Source organism: Entelurus aequoreus, linkage group LG06 (assembly GCF_033978785.1).
Source record: "Entelurus aequoreus isolate RoL-2023_Sb linkage group LG06, RoL_Eaeq_v1.1, whole genome shotgun sequence".
Lineage (NCBI taxonomy): Eukaryota > Metazoa > Chordata > Actinopteri > Syngnathiformes > Syngnathidae > Entelurus > Entelurus aequoreus.
Window position 1 is genome coordinate 17,600,192 of NC_084736.1, and position 26,987 is coordinate 17,627,178.

A 26,987-nucleotide genomic window follows, 5' to 3' on the forward strand; every position below is an offset into this window, starting at 1 on the left:
ACACCTGAGAGTGAGACTCACATGGGCTGCACGAGGTTATTCTGAAACACATACACACACACACACACACACACACACACACAGGGTAAAGAACGCATGCATAATGTGTCAGGCGGGATGCTTTTGCCGCTTAAACCCAACAGTGGGAAGTTGTTGTTTTTTGTTGTCGTGTCGCTCCATGTAGGGTTAGGAAGGGTTGTAGAGGGGGGGTGGTAGACTGAGGGGTGTGGGAGTGCGGACCACCCAGCTTCCCTCAGCTGCGTGATGAGGGGATGTATACCCCCCCCCCTCGCGTTTGGGCTCCACCTGCTATGCTGTCTTCTGGAGATCATTTCCACCTCAAAGGCCGTAGCAGGTGTGACCTCACTGCTGCCCCCATATCCCCTGACTCATGTTATTTATTAGCGGCAGTCATGAAGACCACATGTAGACGTTTAGCTTTCTCAATGTCCAAAACTGTGTTCCAGAGGTGGCCGCCCTCTTGTGGCCGCCTCTTGGTAACTACACTCAGCCAGTGGGTTGTCTGTAGTGGTGTTGGTGGATGTGGCGATAGGTGGGGGGGATTTACTGGAGATTATAGTTAAAATTAACCTGCTCTAAACAGCTGCGTCCACTCTGTACCCGAAACCCTTCGTTTGCCGTCTCAACTCGGGCAGATTACCAGTAATGTCTGTCTAGACGGTGAGAAAATGACTTTTTTCTTTTTCAGTGGTTTGTGCATTTTTAGCAGCGTGATGCACACGAGGTGCTTCCAGTGTGAAGAACAGTGTTTCCCACACATTCATTTATTTGTGGCGGCCCGCCACGAAAGAATTACGTCCGCCACAAATAAAAAAATAAAAATAAAATGTTTTATTTTTATTTTTTTGTTTTGTTTCTTTGTCCTGTCCAGCTTCTCAGGCAAATCATATAGTTGATGTAGATGCCCATATAGGCTGTTCAGATTTACTTTACAAAAGAGAAGTGTAGGATACTTCTCTTTTTGCCTTATTTGTATTTGACCACTGCTGTTTTCTGTTTATTTGTTACTGACTGTGGCAGGACACCTCTGCCTCTGTTTCACTTTATGTTGCTGGTAAATAATATGGTTGTAGTAGTAGGCTAAAGTTAAATTATTTAGTATGCACTAATTAAAGGGGCAGAGCTTTAAGAGACATTTTAGCTTTTATATTTTATAAGATATATTTTTTGTAAGAACCACAATTAATAAATATATTTCAGTGAATAACTTATTGTTCATATCTGGATATAAATATGTACATAAAGTGTTGTAATTATATTGTAAAATGGATGGATGGATGAAGGGATGGACGTTTAAAACAAAACTGTTATTATTAATTAGTAAGTATACATTTTTTGAGCCTTTTTAGAGAAAATCATATCATTATAGTAAATTATGCAAATTACTCGATGATGTCATGGTGACCACGCCCATAGCCACGCCCCCACCGCCACAGGTATCTTGGCAGTTTATGGGAAACACTGGAAGAAACATCATTTTTTATGTCCCTTAGGCTTAATTTTTTCACTGTATCATTTTCGTAGAAGATGCGTCAAATTCAGACTCATAAACAGATAAAAAGTCCACAAAGGATCAGCATTGATCCGATCAGAATTCTTGAAAAGTTCATTAACTTCAGGGTTTCCCCTAAAAGTATTTGATCATGGCGCATTGCCATGGCAAAATAAAAGCAGTCACACCTTAAAAAAATGTTTTTCATGTGAAAACAAATTAAAGTAGTATAACGTATGAATGGATATTTATAGCCTATTATTGACTAGCGATGCACCGAAAAGTCGGCCACCTAAAAAGACTTTGATTACCAAAACAGGATGTTACGGACATTAGAGGCTCGCTGCAGCTCTTGCTGTTCGTCATGGACATTAAGAAACAGAAGTAAAGAGTCTCCGAACATAAGTACAGTCTCTAATAACACCAGAAAAAGATGCTAGAAATAGTTGCTAGTCAATTCTAAGTAAGAAAAAGTCACTAAAAGAATTGGAGAAGTCTCCGGAAACTTGAAAAATTCTCAACAAAGTGCAGCCTGTGTTACGTTGTATAATAAGCAGCAACAGTTGAAAATTAAAGCAAAATGCTATACAGTGATATAAGAAAAAAATATATGTTAATATTAATTAAAAACACAAATATTTAATTTAAATGTATGTACTTTTTTTTTGCCCTTTTTAAAGAAAATATATGCATCATTGCAAATTAAATGATTTTATTGACCTCACCCAGGCCCAGGCCCCCCAGGTCTTTATAATACAATATATATATTTATAAAGAAACCAATATTTTAATGCAGTTCTTAGTGGTTATATTTTATACAGCAATTTTGATAATAGCAATAGTTGTTTCAGTGTTTTTCTGACTTGCAGATTTGATGCTACCTGCTTATAAGCACATTATAAAGGCACTGTCTGTTAAATGTAATTTTATGCATCGTAACTTCGCTTTTTAAATACACATCGTACGCACCTGAGAATTTTTTAATGATTTTTTTAATTTTTTTTTTTTTTAAAGCGACCAGCCACAATGTAATGAGACTTTTTAAGAACCTGACATCAAAGCACTTATCGCTCTTTTTCATGAGTAGCGAGTGCTGCTGTGGACCCCTGCCCATGTACATATTCTCATAGGCTCTGTCTTGTTAGTGACTTAAAAGAACCAATAGAAGAAAGCTCATTTGTATTTCTAAAAGGGTTGTCAAACTATTTGTTCATAGTTAACTCAAAATTATTTGTGATTAATTGCAGATAAATATCATTTTTTGTCATTGTTGAGTGTACCCTAGGCAGACAATTTTCAAGTTTTTTTATTACCATTACTGGACAATTAGTTTGTTTTAATGTAATGTTTTTTAAACATTATGCTTTTCTAAACAGCTCAAACCAAAAAGAACATACAATTAAAAAAAATACCTGTAGTGCGTTGGTGTCTTGCCAGATTTTGTATTTTGTAGGAATACAGAATGCTGTAGGAGCACTTGCATTCAGAAGAGAAGCTACACCATGTTTAGATACCAATTTCACGCATTATTAACACAAAATGTGAATTGCTACGATCATGGTTTGACCGTCAAAGATGTTTGGTAATGTAAAATGTGATATTTGTACCTGAATAAAGGCTTTTGATATTCTGTACAATACATTTTGTACAAGTTAATGGTATTCATTTCGCTGCATGACAATGTTTTAACCTTCTCTATTAATAACATGTAATGTTCAGCCTGTTAAATATTCTGTAATTGAAGACTAACAATCAGAATATACTCTATTTCAATCTGCGAGAAAATGTCCTATTCCTTATACGATATAAATATCACATTACATTACAAAACATATTTGACAAAGCATGGTAAAACATTTTTTATTTTGTTATGTAGTTAGACCGGATGTAACGCATTGCGCTAATATTGTGAAGCCGGATGTGTGTGATTGGTCTTAAAGGGTGCCTTGACGGCGTGAAAGACTGAGACAAAAAAGTGACGCTAGACTTCCTGCCCAAAGTCTTTCCTTTCTGTTGAGCTATTATGCCATTTTACTAAAGACGTTACAGTAACAATCTACATTTTGTGTTTTTTAATGCATTAAACTAATCTAAACACGGATGTGAACGCACGCTCGGCAGCAGGCTCTTGCTCCAAAAAATGTTTTTTGTTGTGGCTTTGTACTTGGTATTTCCATAATATACCCTTTTCTTTGTCCATTTCTGATCTCTATTTTCCCGCTTGTGGCTCAAAATATAGTGAAAGCAGCCACATTTACCACATTACGGAATGGCCCGAGGGTTAAAAAAGAGTCAGGACGCATGCACGTTAAAAAAATGAGTGCCGTTAAAGGAACATATAGGTAATGCGTTGTTATTCTAAATATATTTGTTGTTCTACCTCAGTTTTTGTGTATCTTTCTCCGCCAGCGTCTATGAAATGACCTACAAATGTATCATGGCCAAATTGTGCAAATGTTCGGATTACGTTGCCCTTAATTGGATATTAAAGGCCAAATCCAATTTAATTTCACATTTTAGCAAAAATGTGCAGTCATCGTGTGCTGCCTGCTGCCTTCCTTTGCACCAAACATCGCACTATGTGGCAATGGGTAAAAGAGGAGGAGGCGGGAGAGTGGGGGCTTTGTTAATCTGTTGGCCCCAGCAGGGTTGTTATGAGATTAAACGCTATCATGAAACTCATCTGCTTGAGTTGAGCAACAGGCGTGCTGCCTTCGCTGCACCGCCTCTCTCTGCGCCCCCCACTGGATGCTTGTTGTCACAGGTGACCTTTGAAGATGCGCCTTTACATTAAGAACACTTGCAAGTTTGGGATATGTCCGCCTGTCTTGATGGGAGTGGGGGGCATGTTGTATGTACAGTATGTTTGCATGTTTGTTTTCCTTGTGTACACTTTTTTCATCTGTCTTTTGTCCTGCTCCTTCATGCTCATTTGCTTCTTGTCAAATTCTCACTGGGTCAGGAAAATGAGCGTGACAGGGGCGGAGCCTACTTTTCAAAGCTCTCTCCTGGTACCGCCCCCCATTCCAAAGCCAGTTGGCTACTGGAACCACTTTGAAATTGTTCCCCGATTGCATAGTTAACTTAACCTTCCACCCCAGAACCCCCCAATACACCCACCAGCGACCCAATTGTACCCCCAATGCAGGGCGGTTTAGGTTGGCGCAGAGCTCCCCCCACACAGCCTACTGGTTTTATGACAAACCTTAATTACATATCTCAGTGTATTTATAGTCGACTTGACTCACTCAGCCTTTCGTGTGTGTGTGTGTGTGTGTGTGTGTGTGTGTGTGTGTGTGTGTGTGTGTGTGTGCGTGCGTGCGTGCGTGCGTGCGTGCGTGCGTGCGTGCGTGCGTGCGTGCGTGCGTGCGTGTTTGTGTGTGTGGCAGCGCCTGTGTTGCCCGCAAAGTGACGGGATGTTTTTGATTTTTTCCACACTAAGCCAAAATATGTCTTAAAGGGGAACTGCACTATTTTGGAATTTTGTCTATCATTCACAATCCTTATGTAAGACAGGAACAGGTGTTTTTTCTTTTTTTATGCATTCTAAATCATAAATAAACGCTAGTAATAGTCAGCTAACAAGGAGCCAATGGGAGTTGCTTTATTTCGCCTATAAAGCGCTCTAAAAAACATCCCAAAATCTCCATCAACGTTTTTATTACACACTCTAAGTATATATGTAATGTAGTAACAGACACATTCATAATAACATGTAATATTTACGTATTTATCCATCCATCCATCCATCAATCTTCAACCGCTTATGGGGAATCAGGTCGCGGGGACAACAGCTCCAGCAGAGACCCCCAGACTTCCCTCTCCAGAGCAACATTAGCAATTTCCTCCTGGGGGATCCCGAAGCGTTCCCAGGCCAGAGAGGAGATGTAATCCCCCCATCTGGTCCTTGGCCTGCCAAGGACCAGATGGACCATGAACCAGGTCTCCTCCCAGTATTTATCAATCAATCAATCAAAGTTTACTTATATAGCCCTAAATCACGAGTGTCTCAAAGGACTGCACAAGCCACAAGACATCCTCGGCTCAGATCCCACATCAGGGCAAGAAAAAACTCAACCCAATGGGATGACCGGTGCAATGGACGTCGAGTTGATCTAGCATAATATTGTGAGAGTCCAGTTCATAGTGGATCTAACATAATAGTGTGAGAGTCCAGTCCATAGTGGGTCAGCAGGAGATAATCTTGAGTGGATACAGGTCAGCAGCGCAGAGACGTCCCCAACTGATGCACAGATGAGTGGTCCACCCTGGATCCCGACTTTGGACAGCTAGTGTGTCATCTGTGGTCACCGAATCTGTGTCATATTGATTTATGTTATCATTATCATTATCATGTTATCATATTGACATACGTATATTCATTTTAATAAAACGGCGGCGTAATAATTTCACAGACTTATCACAATGTTCGCTTTTTTCCTTCAACAACAACACTACTAATCATGACAGACTTTGTGAGAGACAACAAAGGCAACTTTGGGACAAATGATGATACAGAAACGTATATTTTTGAGCCTGAATATAGAAGCACGAGCTACAAGTTTTAGAAGCTGTCTGCTAAACAGATTTAGCTTTTGTGAAACACTAAGCATCATGCAGCAGTATTGCTGAGCCCTAAACAAGAAATACAAACTAGGGCTGGGCGATATATCGATACACGCGATATATCACGGGTTTGTCTCTGTGCGATATAGAAAATGACTATATCGTGATATTCGAGTATGCGTTCTCACGCAGTTGCTTTAAGCTGCTGGCATTAAACTACAGGCTATCCTCACTGTCTTGTCTCTCCTTTTCACAGACAGACAAGCGCAGCTTCTACACACGTCACATACTGTCACGTCATACGTCACATACGTATACGCCCTCGCGCAGCAAAGAGGTAGCAGCATGGCTAACGTTAGGTGTGATGCTAGCGTAGCCGTGTGAGCGGTAATACGAGAGAAAGAAGGTGCGAATCTGGTAACAAATGAAGGAATAATTAATTCCCCCCAAAAAACAGCAGGGGGTCCATCGTCTGGCGTGGTTTGGCTTCAAGTAGGAATATGTCGAACAGACAACCGTAATTTGTCAAGTGTGGGGCGAAAGCGTTGCTATAAAAAGTAGCATTACTGCTAATATGTAGCATCATTTGAAAAGTCACCTGCTAGAGAATGAAGAGTGCTTACTCTGCATGTCAACATCTCCGTTCAGTGCCACACGCCCACACCATCAAAATGCCGAGGCAAACATTTCCAGATCAACACCGTATGAAAAAAATAGTGATTTTTTTAGTTGTGATTTCCTTCTCTGCATGAAAGTTTTAAAGTAGCATATATTAATGCAGTATGAAGAAGAATGTTTTAATGTAGACACATAGAATCATCATACTGCTGTGATTATATGCATCAAGTGTTCATTCAAGGCTAAGGCAAAATATCTAGATATATATCGTGTATCGCGATATGGCCTTAAAATATTGCGATATTAAAAATAGGCCATATCGCCCAGCCCTAATACAAACTACAAACATAATATCATAATCACTTACTGTTAGAGATGTAACGATATCAAAATCTCACTGTATGATATTATTGCGGTATATGTCCGGAAAAAGGACTTGAAAATGTTAGTGTGTAAAATGAAGTGGCAGGAATATTTAGGATGACCACGATGGATGATAACCAAGATGGTATACAGAGACCGGTAAAAAAAAATTCAGTGAATCTGTATCTTAGAAAAACTTGGGTGTACGGAAATATTAGTACAAGGGATGTAACGATAAACAGTATTAATGATAACCGCAGTAAAACTCTCAACTGTATTACTGTTTTAAATCAAAATCATGGAAAAAACATGATTGATAACTGCACTTTGATAAACTCATAGACTGATTGGTACCAGCTCGCTAGGTTAAATGCTAACATGAAAACAAGAGGCGTATTTGCCCATTAAAAAAACACATTCCCTAATCTTTAAATTTATATAACACATTACTGTCTGAGCAACGAAGATATTCAATTGTGCACTTTGAATCTACAAGCTGTGCTCTCTTAGCACAGCGTGATTGATCTATCAGCAGTAATACAAATGTAGGTGTTTTTAGGGTGCATTTAAGGACTGCTGAACAGAGTAGGACACCCCAACGCCCGCCATAAATATCAAGCAATAATAATGTGCAAGCTGTATTTGTCACACACGCTTCATTGCAATAAATCTTATAGTGCTACAGTACAAACCAATATTTAAAACATTAAAAGCTTAAACATTAAAACAGATACAATACTAAGACTAAAACACTATCAGTGAAGCACAAGAAACACAAAGGATGCAAATAAGTGAGTTTTTCTTTTACAGCGTGCATATTTGTTTTAGTTATTTTTTAGAAATAATATATTGGTCAACAGATTTAAGTGTGTATAAGTACTTTTTGAGCACATTCAACAACACCACGATAATAATGATAACCGTGATAATTTTGGTCTGTTGTATGACATTTTCATATCGTTACATCCCGAATACTGTAGGTACCATCAAGCCACTTGAGGGTTCTAGGTTCAATTCCTGCTTCCGCCATCCTAGTCACAGCTGTTGTGTCCTTGGGCAGTGCCACCCACTCCGGTTTAAATGTAGCTTAAAGATGTAGATAATGAGTTTCACTATGTAAAGTGCTTTGAGTCACTAGAGAAAAGGGGCTGTAAAAATATAATTCACTTTACTTCACTTCATCTAAGGCACAGGTGTCAAACTCAAGGCCCGGTGCCAGTTCAGGCCCGCCACATCTTTTAATGTGGCCCAAGAACACCTGGAAAAAATATGTGTCAATGAAATACTCCGTTTTTTGTTTTTATCTACTAAATCGATTCATTCTTTTAATTTTGACAGAAAAAAAAATGCATATCTTTTAAACTTAAATATTATCTGATCGGGGCAGCACGGTGGCAGAGGGGTTAGTGCGTCTGCCTCACAATACGAAGGTCCTGAGTAGTCGTGAGTTCAATCCCGACCTCGGGATCTTTCTGTGTGGAGTTTGCATGTCCTCCCCGTGACTGCGTGGGTTCCCTCCGGGTCCTCCGGCTTCCTCCCACCTCCAAAGATATGCACCTGGGGATAGGTTGATTGGCAACACTAAATTGGCCCTAATGTGTGAATGTGAGTGTGAATGTTGTCTGTCTATCTGTGTTGGCCCTGCGATGAGGTGGCGACTTGTCCAGGCTGTACCCTGCCTTCCGCCCGATTGTAGCTGAGATAGGCTCCAGCGCCCCCCGCGACCCCGAAGGGAATAAGCGGTAGAAAATCGATGGATGGATGGATTATCTGATTGTGCCAAATAATAAATGTAATAAATATTATATTATTAAACACGGTATTACAAAATATTTTTGTAAAGATACAAATAAATAGTTGAAATATCTACTTGTCACCTTTACTTATTATTTCAATGCAGGTCAATCAATTTGTACATACAAAAATCTAATAATCAAATGCATCGGCAATTATGTAATAATATCATAAGATGATTATACATTTATATTAATGGAATATTTTTTTTTAAATCAGATGCATCACACTTGAATTTTGATTAATCATGATTAATCTCAGGTTATTACCCACATGCATAGTTTAAATTAATTTTAAAAAAAGTATCCCTCTGAAGGCAGCCATGACTGCGATGTGGCCTTCAAGGAAAACGAGTTTGACACCCCTGATCTAAGGTTACGTCTTAAGTTGTTAAAATTGTTTGATGTGTTGAAAGAGAAGAGGGACCATTTTTGGACTTAAGGGAAAAAAGATTAACTTCATTTTTTTAAGGGGGGCTCAAGGGCTAAAAAAAATACTCTCCTTATTCATGTGGTCATGGTCGAGGTCACTTGGCAGCAACGTGGACGCCCGGTGTTTTTTTGTGCAAAGTTTGCCGGTTGAATGTGGGGGTGGGTGATTTCATTATTTAGGTGTTCCTCGGATAGAAGTTTATGTGAAGGTGTTGGGGTCATGTCGACATCCAGATTTTTCCTCTGCTGTAAAGTGTTTCCTTCTCTCTGTCTGCTGTCACTTTTTATGAAGTGGCGACTGAGGGGGTGGGTGGACACGCACATGTGGTGCACGTGCCGCTGTAATGCTTCCTCTTCACGGGAGGGATTGACTGCGGGTTTAGGTTGCAACGGGCTGCAAGATATATCTCCATCTGGGCCACCATGACCCGCGTTTTACAGCCAGCATCTGTCCTGGATGATGGCGATGAGGTATTTGGGATTAGATTAGTTGGATGGAGCCGAGTGGCAGAATCAATTTGTTTGTTCTTCGCGACATAGAGTGAAGAAGAGAGCAAGCAAGGAGGGGTGGTGGTGGGGGTGGAGACATCCACCCCTGTGGGACAGGCATAGTGTGTTTTGGGGGTGGACACAGTTGCTTTGTATGCAGAACACCAGCGGCGGACAGCGCTGTCACTCTCTGTGCAGCTCTCTCTGGTGGAGTTGCTGTGGAATTCAAGCGCCATGGGTGCAACCTGTGGGATTACGCTTTCCAGAGGATGATGGTGCGGATGTTAAAGGGAAGGCCGGTGAAGTGCTGGAGGAGGATCTGAGGCCACCCTCTGTGGTCCACTGACTGTCTTGGCTCCCATGCACTCCATTAGCAATGTGGACGTGAGCCACCGCCGCACCGCGATGCCCGCTGTTATGCTCCCTTGCCCCTCGTCGGCCGGGTCTGACTGGAGCTTCCAGAACCCGGTGGGGGTGGACTGCAGCTCCCCTGAGCCTCGATGCATCTGGCTGGCGGTGCTGCGTGGCACCACTGGGCCGCCGCCATCGCCGCCAGTCATGCCTGTCAGGCGCCGCCACATCTCCCATCAGCTCAGGGTAAGGAGGGGTTGGGTTCACATTGGTACAATAGGCATGGAAGAATCCATGAAAGCAGCAGTTTGTCTGACAAACTGGGCTGTGTGTCAACTGGGCTGTCTTAAACTAAGCACTATGCAGGAATTGGCAATGTGTGCACTTTTTGATAGTTTGAAACCTTAGTAACATTGTGCAGTGTGTCATGACTTAGCGCTAGCAGTCAAACCTAGCATAGCTCTTCAGCACCACTAATTACCATCCTCCAAACCGAACTGTGGCATAAATCAACGCCAGTGTCAAACTCGCCCAAAAAAACGAAATAGTTCTGTCTTTTCTGCAGAGCATTTACGTACACCTGTAAGGATGTTGTCGCAGATGAGTTAACCTCGCATGGTCTCTGTTACAATTAATGGGAGATGAGTTTCAAGCCAGGTGCCATTTTTAACAAGGTGTTGCGGGGGTCCACTGGGCCTCAGAGTTTTGCGACCTAGAACTAACGTCCCACTGCCTTTATAATCTTATAATCCAGAGTGTCAAATTGTGTCAAGAGTTGTTCCTCCAGCCATTTGCAGTATTCTGGACAATACCCTTTCTAAAAGATTTTGGAAAGTGTCTCTTGGAGTGTCCATTTGTGACGACAAATTCTGAAGGTGTTTGATTGCTTTGTACACTGGAAAACAAAAGGGGCCTTACCTTGAAGTGTTCCCAAAAATTTGAAGGCGTACATTTGTCTAAAATGGTCTTACTAATAGAAGACCTAAGCTTGAGGTGGTCTAGTAGTTGACAGTTGATTAGTGGTGGTCTTGGGGGAGAGATACTGTACGTACACAGCTGGGGCAAACAGATGTTATTTGGAATAATGTGTTTGTTTGTTAGAGTTCCCGGATCTCCTCAATAAAATGTCCAAATATTTTCTCTGCGTGGATGAGATAGTGACTTTTAACTAAGAAATCAGCTGATTACTGAAGCACACAGCGAGGAGCTGGCAGCACCTAAACTACAACAAGCTCTATCATTTCAGACCCAAATCTTTGGGGCTATCAGTAAACAATATCCACATTAGGTATTTGGTTTTCTGCAGATAGACCAGCCAGTAGACTTGTTCGTTTACCAAACTGGACTGAACTACGCCAGCTTAATTTTTCTTAGAAACACCACATGAAAGTGGTAACAACTTACTGATTGTTTGAAGTACAGTCTTGTGAAAACATGTGGACACCGTAAGGGTTGTGTTCAGTATGCTCTGGAATACTTGCTAGCATACATGTAATACATTTATCTTATCTCCATTTATCAATCCATTAGTTGCCTAGTCTCGCAATTTTTGCTTGATAGGTTTTTAAACCAATCTTGTCAGTCCCCTAAAAGTGTCTGCCGACGCTTGTGGCGATTCGACCAGGCATCTTAAAATTGCAGTGGGTGTTTTGTAGAGTGCATTTCATTGTGGGAAAAATTTAGGCCATTTGTGGTGTAATTGTCAGCAAAGTAATAGCAACACTGTACGGTTGCGTGTTTTGACACATTTTCACTCTTTTGTGTTCAGGATTTCAGGAGTAGAAGAGTCTTAGTAAGTACTTTTCCTGTCAATCATGGGGCTGTTTACTAAAGACGCTATGATACTTTAAAGTCATGGAGTCAATTATTCGTTAAAATGATGTAATGCTCCAAATAGGAATTTTGGAAAGTATTTCTCTGGCATCGTGGTGAGTGGAGAAGCAGGTTTCCATTGGACAAAGAATAAGTACAATGTACAGTATGGCTGCAAGGATTTAGAAACCTGTTCAACTGTCTTTGCATCACCCAATCCAACTGACTGCCTGACTTGTTTTTTTTAATGTACTCACATGTGTACTTACACAAGCCGCACATCCCAATAAAATGTCACTGGACACTTGAACCTGGTGACACATCCGCCTTTTCCACGCTTCTCTTCCCTCTCGGCCGAGCGGCCTGCCGGCTCTGGGCCGCGGATGCAGACACGGCGGGCGTCGGGATTAAAGGCTTGTCAGCAATTTGTGGCGTGCGTAAAGCTCCGCTTCATTCAAACAGGTTGCAGCTCTCAGCTCTTTAAAAGAGCATTATTGTTCTGGAGCGCTGCACTTTGCCAGCCCTCGTACAGCTTTGAAGAGGGAAGCCTACTGACGACTGACGGACTGATACTACACTGATACTACACTGATAACTTGATATCTGATAGCTAACGTTAGCATCTGGTGATGTTGTCTACAGGTCTAATGTTGAATTACAGTACAAAAAACATAAAACAAATCTTATTGTCTGTATATAGTGACATCTAAGGATAAACAGTGCAATGTCTGAGATTGAACACTTATTTTTTGATTATTTTTCATTTTGCCTATTGAAATACAATTTTCTAATTGTTAGTAAATGTCACTCCCTGATAACTTCAAGAGCAATACTGGCTATTGGGTTGATAGGTCAGTAGTTAGCATGCTTGTCTCTCATGCGGACGACCCAGGTTTAAGTCCCCTGCAGAACAGAAAAAAAGCAGGGACTGAACCAGGCGAGTTACAGTGGTGCCGTGACCCAGAAGACAGAGAGGTTTGGGGCGTGAGTGTAACAGAGACCAGCCCGTGTGGCTGGGCCATGTGTACGTTAGTAAACCTCACTGCCTGTCAACCTCAAGAGCAGTGCTGGCTATTGTTGATAGCCCGGAGCTTTTAGCTCGGTAGCTAGCATGCTCGTCTCTCATGGGGACTACCCAGGGTGGAGAGGAATGCAGAGACTGAACCAAGCGGGTTACAACTGTACATGACCACGGCTCAAATTTTTTATAATGCATTTTTTTCAAACTTAATGGTTACATTTTTAATTCTACAACCTCAGATTGTTTGACTTTACATGACAACTATAGCGACTGAAAAAGTTGTGAGGTTTTTTTTAATGCCTTTTTGAAACAAAAAATGTCTGAAAATGCTGTGTCCAATGCAGGTCCAACTAGCAGGCCACTAGTTGGGAATGTCATTTTTTCACAATTGTCACCAATATTCTTCAGTAACATGCAGAAACTAATCATGAAAATCATGAATTTCATATTTTTTATATTTTCCTGGCCTCCATCTTTATATAAAGTTGATTTTGTATAAATTACTTGTTAGCTTGCCTGAGGAATTTCAGTCACCACACCTTCTCTGTGTTATAATGACAGTGACCTACTAAAATAGTTGTTTTATTTGCATTTTTGAATGGACAACATTGTTAAAACAATGCTGGCTAAACTGTATGAAAGGTTATTTAAAACAAAAAACAACATTACAAACTAGGGTTGGGCCTAGTTTGGGCCATGTAAGTGTTTTATATTGGTCAATAACGATAATTATTGATATTTTTTATTACCTACGAAAAATAAGGACGAGGAGAAATATATATTAAATGTAAACATTTTTATTTAAAATGTAACCTTCCTTTGATTATAATCCCCTCAGCTATCAAGGCAGAAAGGAAATGAAATGTCAACACAACCATGGAAAACAAACAATCAATGTAAACTATAATCAACAATAACAACTTAACAATAACCTCCTAAAATGAGGGTACAAAAATAAGGAATATGTAAGAAATACTTAATCCAGTGTAACAAAATAATGCAACGTATGAAAATGTAAACGTACAGAAACCAGAGAAGAACTATTTTCTGCAGGTTTAGTGCCAGAAAATTACAGCTGTGCTCTAAAGGTTAAGCGCGACTAATATGGTGTGGTATTACCAGTCTTGGTGGGGACGAACACCTTGCATTATTTACAGGTCCACATTGGTCTGACTACGGTCCCTGTTTAAAAAAAAACAAAAAACTGCCATGCTGTTGAGGTGATTTTTCCTTTTCCTGTTTTATCCACAATTTTTTCTCTCTCTCTCATATTTTTAGTTTGTATTCCACTCCATGCAAAGAATCAACCGCGAGATGGCGCCAATGACCTAGATAATTGATACTGTTACCTGATTGGCTGTTAGCGTGCCACTCCCACTAATCAGTGATCACTTCCTGCGTTGCTCTGTCACCAGAGAGCGAGTGCCTTTGTTCATGCAACCAACCTTGTTCCGCAATTTCCGCTTTCTTCCGACATAGAAGAAAAAAAATGTACTAAACGTTTTATCAAAAAATTTTTTTTATCGTTATCGATTACGTGTTTATTGCGATTTATATTGATATTGTCACGTATCAATTGTTTGTCGTCTCGGGTCTTTTTCAAACTAGTACCTTTTTTCAAAAATACTAACTTTAAGACATTTTTCAAAGGTTTTAGGCAGGTTGTTAATAGCTTAAAGGCCTACTGAAATGCGATTTTCTTATTCAAACGGGGATAGCAGGTCCATTCTATGTGTCATACTTGATCATTTCGCGATATTGCCATATGTTTCCCTCCCCAAAGTTCATACAGCACATATATTTCCCCAACATCCCCCAAAGTCCCCAAAGTTACGTACGTGACATGCACATAGCGGCACGCACATATGGGCAAGCGATCAAATGTTTGGAAGCCGCAGCTACGTACTCACGGTACCGTGTCTGTGTATCCAACTCAAAGTCCTCCTGGTAAGAGTCTCTGTTGTCCCAGTTCTCCACAAGCCAATGGTAAAGCTTGACTGTCATCTTTTGGGAATGTAAACAATGAAACACCGGCTACGTGTTTGTGTTGCTGCAGCCTGCCGCTAATACACCGCTTCCCACCTACAGCTTTCTTCTTTGCTGTCTCCATTGTACATTGAACAAATTGCAAAAGATTCACCAACACAGATGTCCAGAATACTGTGGAATTTTGTGATGAAAACAGACGACTTAATAGCTGGCCACAATGCTGTCCCAGAATGTCCTGTACAATCCGTGACGTCACGCGCAGACGTCATCATACCGAGACGTTTTCAGCAGGATATTTTGCGGGAAATTTAAAATTGCACTTTAGTAATCTAACCCGGCCGTATTGGCATGTGTTGCAATGTTAAGATTTCATCATTGATATATAAACTATCAGACTGCGTGGTCGGTAGTAGTGGGTTTCAGTAGGCCTTTAAAACAGTGTTGCTAAAAGGCACCCAAGTCTTTTTCTTGTATCCACAGATGTGGTTAGTAATAATTTTTAAGCAAGAAATCTTCTGCTCACATCAGCCTTCATGTCATGTCACACATTCTTATTAAAATCCGGACAGGAATTGTCCGTAAGCCTCGTGGAAGCAGGAAGTTGTCTTGTGCCAAGCACTTAATGCTAGCTTGGCCGTTTTTTGCGGCTTTTAATGGCTTCCTTTTTGGATTGGATTTCCTGCAACTGGAGGACAACAAGAGGAAAGTTCAGCGTGGGCATGTTGGCGTTAGGAAAGGTCTTCTTTGTAACAGTAGAGAGATTTCTCTGCGCTAAGCCTGAGTAGGACGTCAAGTTTAAACAGAAAACCACAGAGAACTTTCCAAATGCCTGTTTGGTTAAACAAAGGGGGGACATCTGCGTCGTTTTTGTGTGTGAGCAGACAGACTGGTCATTGCCAGGTGACAGGTACGGTACCACCCAGCAGCTGGCCTGGCTTCAGGGGCCAGGGGTCGGGTTGGCGAGCGCTGGATGGTGTCCTGTGAGGTCCAGCAGACCGGCCGAGGAGGAAACAGCTTGAGCCCATGGTGTGTTTGGGGTAATCACAGGCTTTGGTATTCCCAGCGCTGGGAGGGGCCATGTGGTTGAAACCGGCGTGCTGGAGCCTGTTCCTCGCCAAGGCCCGATACTTCTCCTCAACCCCTTCTTCTTCCTCTTCTTCTCTTCATCCTATCATTCACTCTCTCTGTTAGCGTCTCTGTCCCAACTTGCCCCGACCAAACCGCTCCCTCCGAGGAATTTGTCTTTCTGCTTTCACCCTGCTTCATTTCCTTTTGGACTTTTTTCGATGCTTTATCATTCACTTGACAACCACCTGTGCCGCCGCCGTTGTCTTCCTTCCAGACATCTTTATAAAATGCACAAAACAAATACATAGCACCGCAAAGCGATAGCTTACAACATGTCAGCTGTGAACATGTGAAGACAAAATATTGCACCTATACGGGCGATATCTACAGTACTGATGTTAGCTATCAGATTGTGAACGGATTGAAGTTTTTATCTCCTTACGATCATAAATAATAAGGGTGCACAAAGAAAATCGATTCACATCCAAATTACAATTCTTATTCATCCCGATTCTGAATGAATTCATAAGTTTCAGAAATGTATTAAAAGGTTGTTGTTTTTTAATTATCTTTTCATTTTTATAAAAAAATGTTTTTAAATCATTTTTAAAAAGATGTGTTTAGGCCATCTCCATGCAACCAGAAGGAACTTTTCTAACCTGTTAACTTTTTTGAAAATTTGTAATTATAGATATTATACCAAATAATTAGGGGTGTAACGGTACGTGTATTTGTATAGAACCGTTTCGGTACGGGGGTTCCGGTTTGGTTCGGTGGTGTACCGAACGAGTTTCCACACGGACATATTAAGTAGCGTAACGGGTGTTGTGTAAACAATGCACACCGAGGCACAACACACGGCATGCTAGCAGCTAACAGGCTACGATAGACTGACCATACGTCCGCTTTTCACCGGACATGTCCTCTTTTGCGGAGCTGTCAGGGCGGAGTTTCTTAAATGTCTCAAATGTCCGGCGTTTTGGGTTAGTGTTGCGTGTATTTTCAATGTACGTTCAGGGTTAAGAAGGGGTTAAAAACAAACGCGCAGCAGCATTGGTGAGGGAGGGGCAGAGACAGAGAGAGTGCGAGAGTTATGATAAACGCACATGCGTTGCCAGGCTCTGCTTTTTATCCATAGATTTATCAGATTTAATTTTTTATTATCTACAGCGGAGGTGTCAAAAGTGTGCCCCGGAGGCCATTTGCGGCCCACAGCTAATGTTTTAAAGGCACACGGCACATTCTAAAAATACAATTAAAATAAACAAAAACATAACAAAAGTGAAATAAAAAAGCTTAAAGGTTAAATGTAATTTAGAAAAAGTTGCAATGTTGACTAATAAAACAAAGCTGTTTTTTTTCTTTCAAACTGTCATTGCTCATAACATAATATTGAATCAAAATCAATGTTATTATGAATTATTGACCTATCCTAGGTTCCGATTACTTCACATCAAATATTCCACTAAGAAAAATATTTTTGGTGGAAGATTTTGCAAATTTGATAAATAAATAACCCCAAAATTTATATTTTGTTGTTTTCTTACTGTACCAAAAATGAACCGAACCTTGACCTCTAAATCGAGGTATGTACCGAACCAAAATTTTTGTGTACCGTTACACCCCTACAAATAATACATTGCGAGATTCGTGTTGAATCAAGAATCGATTCTGAGTTGAATCGTCACCCCAGGAATTGGGATCGGATCAAAATGTTAGGTGCCCAGAGATTCACAGACCTAATAAATAAGGATAATGCCTCCTTAAATGTGGTAATTTATGACAATTATGTCCCTCATTTTTGTACTAAATGAGTCATTAGTTAGCCTGAGCAGAGAATTAGCATAGCTACATTAGCCAATTCTTGTTTCCCAAATAAAAAAAACCCATAATGTTTAGTTTAGTAGTGCCCCAAACCCAGTCAGGAGTTTCATATTTCTTGTCATATTTTAAATAGACTCCATCTTTGCATAAGGTCAATTTTGATTAAATTGTTTGTGAGCTAGCCTGAGGAAGTAATTAGCACCGCTACATTAGCGATTTGTTGTTTCTGAGCTTCGGAAAGAAAACAAGGCAACACACTGTCTTTTTTACCAACTTCCCTTTAAACTGGAAAACCAGAAAGCAGGTCAAGATTTCCATAATTTCTATTATTTTCGTTTTCATTTAGTTTTGCATAAATGAGTCGTGAGCTAGAATGAGGTAGTCGTTGGCACAGCTACATTGAGAGATTGAAATTACATATAATGTCCCGATGCCTGTTATTTACATTGCCGCCAGGTTTTGCGTAAACGAGTTGTTGAATTAGCATGGCTTCACAGGCCAACTGCCATTTTGGAGACCCTACAAAAACAAGAAACAATTCTGGACTGCTTCCTAAAAAAAACCCTGATTAAAATCAGCAAAATATGACTTCTCATTGTCATTATTAAGGAACAAGTTTCCTGAATCATTGACCTCTGTTTTGGTTGTAAAAATGGAAGACGAAGGAGAAAAAGTGTGATAAACCTCAAATGAGAAGGATTTCCATGTCAGGAAAGGAAGAATAGGTAAAAAAAAAAAAAGAGGCAGCGAATTGAGGGAAGACAGAGCAGCAAAGGAGTGTTGGGTATTTTTAGGAGCATCTGGTTATCCTGCCCTGTTAACGCTAGCCACACTTCCTGCCTACAGTCTGACACTTCCTGTTGCAGCGTGGACGCTTGTTGCTGACTAGCCTGCCATGTCAAAACCTGTGTGCGTGTGTGCGTGTGTGTGTGCGTGTGTGTGTGTAAGTGTGTGTGTGTGTGTGTGTGTGTGTGTGTGTGTGTGTGTGTGTGTGTGTGTGTGTGTGTGTGTTCTGGCAATGCTTACTTAATGGGGTCATCGCTCTGTTTACACAGTCACTTTTAGGGGACCTCTGACGGTATGGGGACAAAAAAACAGGCCCCCTTTTAAATGATTGTCAGATCCATTCTGAAGATGCCTAAGTGATTTTTAAGCTTTGGCCCATAAAACATGTTAACTGGTTAGTTTGAGTGTGAGACATTTGCACAGCAGCGCCCTCATCGGTGATTCTGTATGGTATCCATCCTTAGTTAAAACTAATATATTTTTCCAAAAACTAAATCTGGTTTAGTGTTCCTTAGGACGACATTTTCATACAGCATCATTATAAAACATTAGTACCTTAAAGTATTATTCACATTCAGAATTTTCCATCCTTCTATATATGGTAGTTGGAGTTGCTGACAACATCATTACTGCTAAATAGCAGTTTTCAGTAATGTCACAGAAGATGCAGGATTTGCTTTAACATTTAAGTGGTGAAACTTCCTGTAAGAGGACAGCTGCAGTGCTGTATTCTGAGGATCATGTCATATTTAATTTGAACTTTTTTCTTTTTTTAAAATGGTCCTCAGTAGTCACGTACAAATTTGTGTGAATTATGCAAAATTATTTAAATTTGGTCCCCATGAACCATATTAACTCTTTTTCCCCAGGGTCCCCAGTAAGAATGATCAGCACATTACTTAATCAATCCAGAGATTTAAAGACGTGCATGAGCTAACTGGGCAGTGGCCATTTTACCTAATTTGTTTTATGCCTCCACAACCTGTAGAAAGGGTGGTCCCCACAAGTGATGATCAAAAACTTGGTCCCCATTCCAAATGATAACCTGTGTGTGTGTGTGTGTGTGTGTGTGTGTGTGTGTGTGTGTGTGTGTGTGTGTGTGTGTGTGTGTGTGTGTGTGTGTGTGTGTGTGTGTGTGTGTGTGTGTGTGTGTGTGTGTGTGTGTGTGTGTGTGTGTGTGTGTGTGTGTGTGTGTGTGTGTGTGCAATTTAGCATACATGTCTGCTATGTGTCAGGGATACATGTTGATGTTTTGACCAAACACAGGCGTTCGTTGACACGGTTAAGGCCCCCTAACCCAAATAGATTGTATATTGTAGTCATTCATAACAGACGAAGAAGATAAGTAATGCAGCAAAAAGCTCATTTAAAGTTAAATTTAAAGTACCACTGATAGTCACACACACACTAGGTGTGGTGAAATTATCCTCTGCATTTGACCCATCCCAGGCGAGCAGTGAGCAGCAGCGGTGGCCACGCTCGGGAATCATTTTGGTGATTTAACCCCCAATTCCAACCCTTGATGCTGAGTGCCAAGCAGGGAGGCAATGGGTGCCATTTTAATAGTCTTTGGTATGACTCGGCCGGGGTTTGAACTCACGACCTACCGAACTCAGGGCGGACACTCTAACCACAAAGCTGTTTCTATCTTTCTCATCTTTAGAAAAGCTTAATTGTTAAAGGAGAACTGCCCTTTTTTGGATTTTAGCCTATCATTTATAATGCCTATGTAAGACAAGAAAACATGTTTTTCTAAGTCGTAAGTATGGCAAGCACGAGGTGGCTAACAATGCAGCTAATGGGAGTACACTATTCCAGGCCTTTAAAGCCATTTCAAAAACCGCCAAGAATAGTCCATTTACATAAGAATTTACCTGAATATTAACCAAGTAGTCATGTTATTATAAGATCTAACGCAGAGAAGAAAAAAATTGCGACGTTGTGATTAAAGAGAACTAACTAGCTTATGCTGCTATATTGACATATTGAGCCTGGTGAGCTGCTGCATCGCCCCTGAGTTGGTGAAAGTTAATTCTAGATGACAAATCATGCATCTCACTTGTACAGTAGAAGTTTGTGGTCAACTTTGACATCCAACTTAGACCCAGATGGCGAGAAAGACACGAAAAGACGCTTGTTTGCTGCAACGTTTTTTTTAGCCCTTCGTGAGGATTATGATATATTATTCATCTAAACGGGAAGATATGAACATTCAGTCGGCATCCCAGTGAGAGCAGACATTGTACTGTAAGTGATTGTTTTAATATGTTTGTAGTTTGTATTTCTTGTTTAGCACTTAGCAATACTGCTGCATGATGCTTAGTGTTTCACTAAAGATGAATCAGTTTAGCACACAGTTTCAAAAACTTGTAACTGTCCCAAAGTAATCCTTGCTGGCTCTCATAAAGTCTGCCATGAGTCGCGGGTTTGTTGTTGTTGTTGTTGTTGAAGGGAAATGTGATGTGTCTGTGAAATATGCACGCCACTGTATGCTTAAAATTAGCAAAATATGTAAATATTACATGTTATTATGAACGTGCCTGTTACTACATTACATATACTGTATACTTGTGCAGGGTTTCCCCTCGACTGCCACTATATACTTGGCAGTGGGGGTGTGGCTAGGGGCGTGGTCAATATGACATAATCTTGATTTGCAATAATGCATATATTTTCTTTAAAAAGGCTAAACAAATATTTTATGTATATTGAAAAATAAATATTAGTGTTAGTGGTTATTAATAATGCCATCAATTTTAATAATAAATTCTTATATAATCAGAATCACAATCATCTTTAACACAAGCAATTTGACTTGGTAGACTGAGCTCTCTTCGTTCAATGCAGTATTAATTAGAGATGTCCGATAATGGCTTTTTTGCCGATATCCGATATTCCGATATTGTCCAACTCTTAATTACCGATTCCGATATCGACCGATACCCATATATACGGTCGTGGAATTAACACATTATTATGCCTAATTTTGTTGTGATGCCCCGTTGGATGCATTAAACAATGTAACAAGGTTTTCCAAAATAAATCAACTCAAGTTATGGAAAAAAATGCCAACATGGCACTGCCATTTTTATTATTGAAGTCACAAAGTGCTTTTTTTTTTTTTTTAACATGCCTCAAAACAGCAGCTTGGAATTTGGGACATGCTCTCCTTGAGAGAGCATGAGGAGGTTGAGGTGGACAGGGTTGGGGGGGCGAGGTTGAGGTGGGAGTGGGGTAGGGGGTAGCGGGGGTGTATATTGTAGCGTCCCGGAAGAGTTAGTGCTGCAAAGGGTTCGGGGTATTTGTTCTGTTGTGTTTATGTTGTGTTACGGTGCGGATGTTCTCCCGAAATGTGTTTGTCATTCTTGTTTGGTGTGGGTTCACAGTGTGGCGCATATTTGTAACAGTGTTAAAGTTGTTTATACGGTTACCCTCCGTGTGACCTGTATGGCTGTTGACCAAGTATGCTTTGCATTCACTTGTGTGTGTGAAAAGCCATAGATATTATGTGACTGGGCCGGCACGCAAAGGCAGTGCCTTTAAGGTGTAATGGCGCTCTGTACTTCTCCCTACGTCCGTGTACACAGCGGCGTTTTAAAAAGTCATACATTTTCCTTTTTGAAACAGATACCGATAATTTCCGATATTACATTTTAAAGCATTTATCGACATCCCTAGTATTAATTTTTGCTGCTTATTGTAAAAGGTAACACAGGCTATACTTTATTATGCCCTCCAGGAATGTTGCAATTTAGTTTGCCAAATATGTAAACAGTCCTTAGAATTAAAAAATATAACTTTAGGTGTTTTGTTGACATTTTTCACAGTTTATTCACTGTAAAACGAAGCACACTCAAGAAAGTACATTATATACACATGAAGTGCACATTCATGTAAGAATCATAATATAGTTTGGAATAAACTGAAAAAAGCAGTACAATTATGTAGGAGCTCTAATTCCGCTAGCTTAATGCTAACGTACAATGGACTAACTCATTAACAAACAAGCTAACTCTAATTAGCATTGCCAATCGCTAGGCACATATAATGTATATAAACAATCCTTCACACTAACATTCATATCTATGTACAATTTACAGTCTCCAATGAAGCTAACATACATATTTTCGGAAGGTGGGAGGAAACTGGAATGCCTGAACAAAACCCACACAGTACGGGGACTAATGCACACTCCACACAGCGATGTCCAAGCGGAGGTTCAAAGGCGCACATGGCGTGAAGATTTAGGGTAATTTACCCTGGTTTGAACAAGAAATGCAGTACTTAGCTTAAAATACATTTCAACTTTCTCACCTTACTTTGGTCTCAACTCCGTTTACGTGCGCAACCAGCTGACTGGCTTCTGAAAGGTCATTTATATGCACTTTTTATTTTATTTTTCCAATTAAATCAATGAAGAATGTTTTAGGATATTTGAGCTGTTTTTCAAACTTATTATAGCCAATACTACATAAATAATAGACTAATAGACATTCAATAGACATTTTTTTCTATGAACCATAAAACACTGAATATTGACAAAATATGAATGTCACACCCCCTTTCGATCGGCATATTTCACAATCAAGTGAAACGCAACAAAAATGCAACAAACAGTGAAATATGAACGTGAAGGGTACAAAATAAACCCACCTACAATCTGATATATCTGATACATAACTAAGCTTTAGAACTTTGTTGTGAAAATCTCCTTCCGCGTCTGTGGAAACGCTTCCCGCCCACACTGCTTGGTGCCTCGTCTGAGCTGCTGTGACGTAGATTACCATAGTAACTAATTAGATTACCATAGTAACTAATTAGCTTAACCATAGTAACTGGTATATCATCCATAAGCGCAGATTCCAACCATTGAAATACTTTGTATAGTTCAAGACTTGCGGTCATTAGAAAACATCACTGCACATCATAATGGCAGCTAGTTTCCATCTTAAAGATCTAAAAAAATTATTTGGGAATGTCCGGCGGGCGAGATTGAAAAGCTTAACGGGCCGCATGTGGCCCCCGGGCCTTAATTTGCCCAGGTCTGATTTAAGGTAAAGAATGCATAAAAGATAAAAACATGTATTTTTGTCTTACATAAGGATAAAGAAGGATAGGCAAAATTACCCCCCCAAAAATGCAGTTCTTCTTTAAGTATTAGTCACAAATGAAACACAATACATCAGAGTAATTAATGCTCCCTTGTACCTTTCTGGAACTATGACGTGCATCAATGAATGACCACCGTTGTGACTGTTGTAAGATGAATAAAATAGTTAACATGCGGCAACCCAGTCTGGTGGACTTGTGGGGTCTGCAGGTGTCATCTAAATGTATTTAACGTTCAGTGAATTCAGTTTTGTGGCTTTAATTATCAGCGTGCCACAGCAGCTAATTAAGTTGTATAGACTTTGGCCTCCTAGCGGACTCCGAGGTGTTTATCCCTGCTCCCTGTTTGGTCAGGTGACGGCGCTTGAGTGACAGATGTGGGTCGTCAGGGCAGCGCGAGGGTGCGAGTTCTCACGTGTGTCTGTCAGCCCGGCTTGTTTACTCTGCCTTTTCGGAATGAGATATTTAGAGAGAGGGTGGGAATGCGTGCGGGAAAAACTCACTGGTGATAAACCCAAGGTCAGTGTTGTCCGGACTGCCCCCAACCCTGGCCCGTTGAGGGACAGAACCGCTTCTTGCATGTTTGCAAACTTGTCAGAATCTGGTGGCTAAAGCCCCTCCATCTTTTTTACGTCCACAGGCGAAAGGGCGGAGGGATGGTGTCTCGTCGACCGCCGACAACCCTCGGCCGCCGATGGCGTCCAGGCCGGGGAGGGAGGGCCTCAGCACACCTTGGAAAGGCCCCCGGACGCTGGTCCTCCGCAAGAACTCTCAGGGTTTTGGCTTCACCTTGCGCCACTTTATTGTTTACCCTCCAGAGTCCGCCCTGCACACTAACCTCAAGGTGAGTCCCAGGGGGCTGATAATGCCACGTTTACACCAAACAGGCCAGTTCATGACAGGTCCGAATCCTGACCTGGCCTCTGTGGGAGTATTAGCATGCTCTGCAAATAATTCAACTAAGATTATTGTATCACACAGACTACATACCAGGGGTGTGCATCGCAAAGTAACCCAAGGTTTAAAAGGTTATATCAGGTATCATGTAAGGCAGTGTTTCTCAAATAGTTGGGGGGCGCTGGGATTTGTGTAGGGAGGCGTGAGGTGCTCTAGCGTGATAGCATATATCTTGACACATACAGATAGATGAATGAACCTACACTTGAGGGGAGGGCATGAAAAAATGCTGTCCCTTAGAAACATTTAACTGTGAGCAAGTTTCAAACAGACTGTTTAATGCAGTGATTCGGGAGCGCCATGAGGTGTCGGGGCAAAGGGGGCGTGAGACGCAATGACGTAATAGCATATTTATGGTTAGTAAAGAACTATTTTGACACATACAGTACAGATTAAAAATAGACATTAAATTCAAAGGTGGCGTGAAAAAATGTCTGTCCCTTGGTGGGGCATGACAGAAAATAATTGAGAACCACTGATGTAAGGGTAAGGGTTTGCAAATGAAAACAATAGGGTTAAGGTTAGGATTAGCGTTGGGTTTCGGGTTAGTGGTAAGCGTTTGCTGATGATAACGATAGGGTTATGGTTATTCATTAGCTCCCTGCCATTCGCTGGGGTTACTTTCAAACACACCTTGCAAAAATGCCTATTTTTGATACTCAAAAGTATAAAATGCATTCTAAATGTAGTTTTACACATGAAGAAACACTGATATGTGTACAATAAACAGCATTATACTTACAAAACGGGGCAATTACACAAAAGCATGTCTTGTCAAAGCATCCTCCTGCTGGAAAATGTTGAGGGAACTGACTTTTGACACTATGTCGTTTGGTGGATTCTTTGCGGATAACACCATCAAACAACTTATTTAAGTTACCATAAAACAAAAAGTATTTGTTCTCAATTTAAAGCAGATAAAGAAACATTATTATGCTGAACCGCGAACAAGCAGGGATCTCCCTTGTTACAATACACCAGTTATGCTTATTAAATAAAATTACTAATAGACAATATTTTGACGATAATTCAATTATTCTTCTCTGCTATCTTTTCGGATAACAATACTTGTTTTCTTTGGGCTCCACTCTCATTCTGGTATGATATTTTAGGACCTCTAACAATGACAACAGTGAATAATTTGCCTTAAAGTAACCAAATGTGAAGGTGTTAAACACGCTTGGCTACCAGAGTTTATGCTTAAGAACAATTGCGCCTTTGCCCATGTTTATTTTTGTTAGCACACATGTTCTCCATTTTATCCCAGCAGCAGAAGCCTTGTTTCTTACCCGGTTAAACCTAAGGCGGAGCTCTTTGCAGTTCACAGATAAAGCTAATTGTCATGAAGTAGAGGTTCAGCAAACCGCTGAATAATATCAGCAGCGGTGGAGAAGCTCAACCATTCGATTTGATCGAGCTCGACTGCGACTGAGTGGCTTGAGGTGTAGAGGCGGGGGTTGAAACGTCTCCAGATGTGAAAGTGAAGCAGCTGAAAACAAAGCCTCCATTATTATTACTATTATTATTATTGTTGCTATTGTTATTGTTATTGTTATTATTATTATCAATATTATTATTGTTATTTTTATTATTATTTTTATTAGTGTTATTCTACCACCTCTTCACCCGCCAGCTGCAGAATAAAAGCGAGAGTCGTTGTCTTGGGTTTGGTGCCGCTCATAGCCAGGCACTATCAGGCGGACAACCACGGGACAATAGGCCCACTAATGCTAGGCTTTTTGGCTCTGGTTCTGCCCTCCAGGGTCACAATGGTGGTTTGTTTTTGGACAATTGGAGACAGAGGGATGACCCACGATGGGAATACGCTAAACACGATCAAGCTCTTTGGGGCTCTTTGTGCAGACCTCCCCCAAAGTTTAAATATTTACCACCTGACATATCAGAGGATCTAAAAAAATACAGTTAACATCTGCACTGGAAAAAATGCCCCTCTTAATAAAGTGGAAAAAATCTAGTTATTTTTGCTTGTAGAGAGCAAAAAATCAGCCAATGGAACAAGTCAAATTGTGTTGGTAACCGATTATTTGAAATACGACATAATATTTAAGCTTTAAAAACCTAAAAGTGGTCTTCAAATTAGCAATTAAAACTTAATATTAGCTATACTTACTAGTATTGTGAAGTTTTGTGTCATAAAACAAACTTGTGATGCTCACAATTAGTATTTTTTAACCTTAGAAGATCTATTGTCTCAAATTCTTATGTCTCACAAAAAAAAAACTATTCAGGAGATTGTGACTTGTATTAAGTTTGTTTAGAAATTTTGATTAGAAAT

The 26,987-nt window shown here is 40.5% G+C and overlaps 1 protein-coding gene across 7 annotated transcripts in view; it reads left to right on the forward strand.

Annotated features, from left to right (window-relative positions):
• The window catches only part of arhgap23a (Rho GTPase activating protein 23a), a 139,513-nt gene that overhangs the window by 68,319 nt on the left and 44,207 nt on the right, over positions 1-26,987 (forward strand). For 5 of the 7 annotated variants that reach the window (XM_062050125.1, XM_062050128.1, XM_062050129.1 and 2 more), the window contains exons 1-2: positions 9,978-10,371; positions 24,375-24,578. In XM_062050125.1, the coding sequence (XP_061906109.1) occupies positions 10,135-10,371; positions 24,375-24,578 (441 nt within the window). In that variant the 5' untranslated portion in view covers positions 9,978-10,134. Of the gene's footprint in view, positions 1-9,977; positions 10,372-24,374; positions 24,579-26,987 lie in introns of those variants that run through there. The other 2 variants (XM_062050132.1, XM_062050130.1) reach the window with 1 other exon arrangement.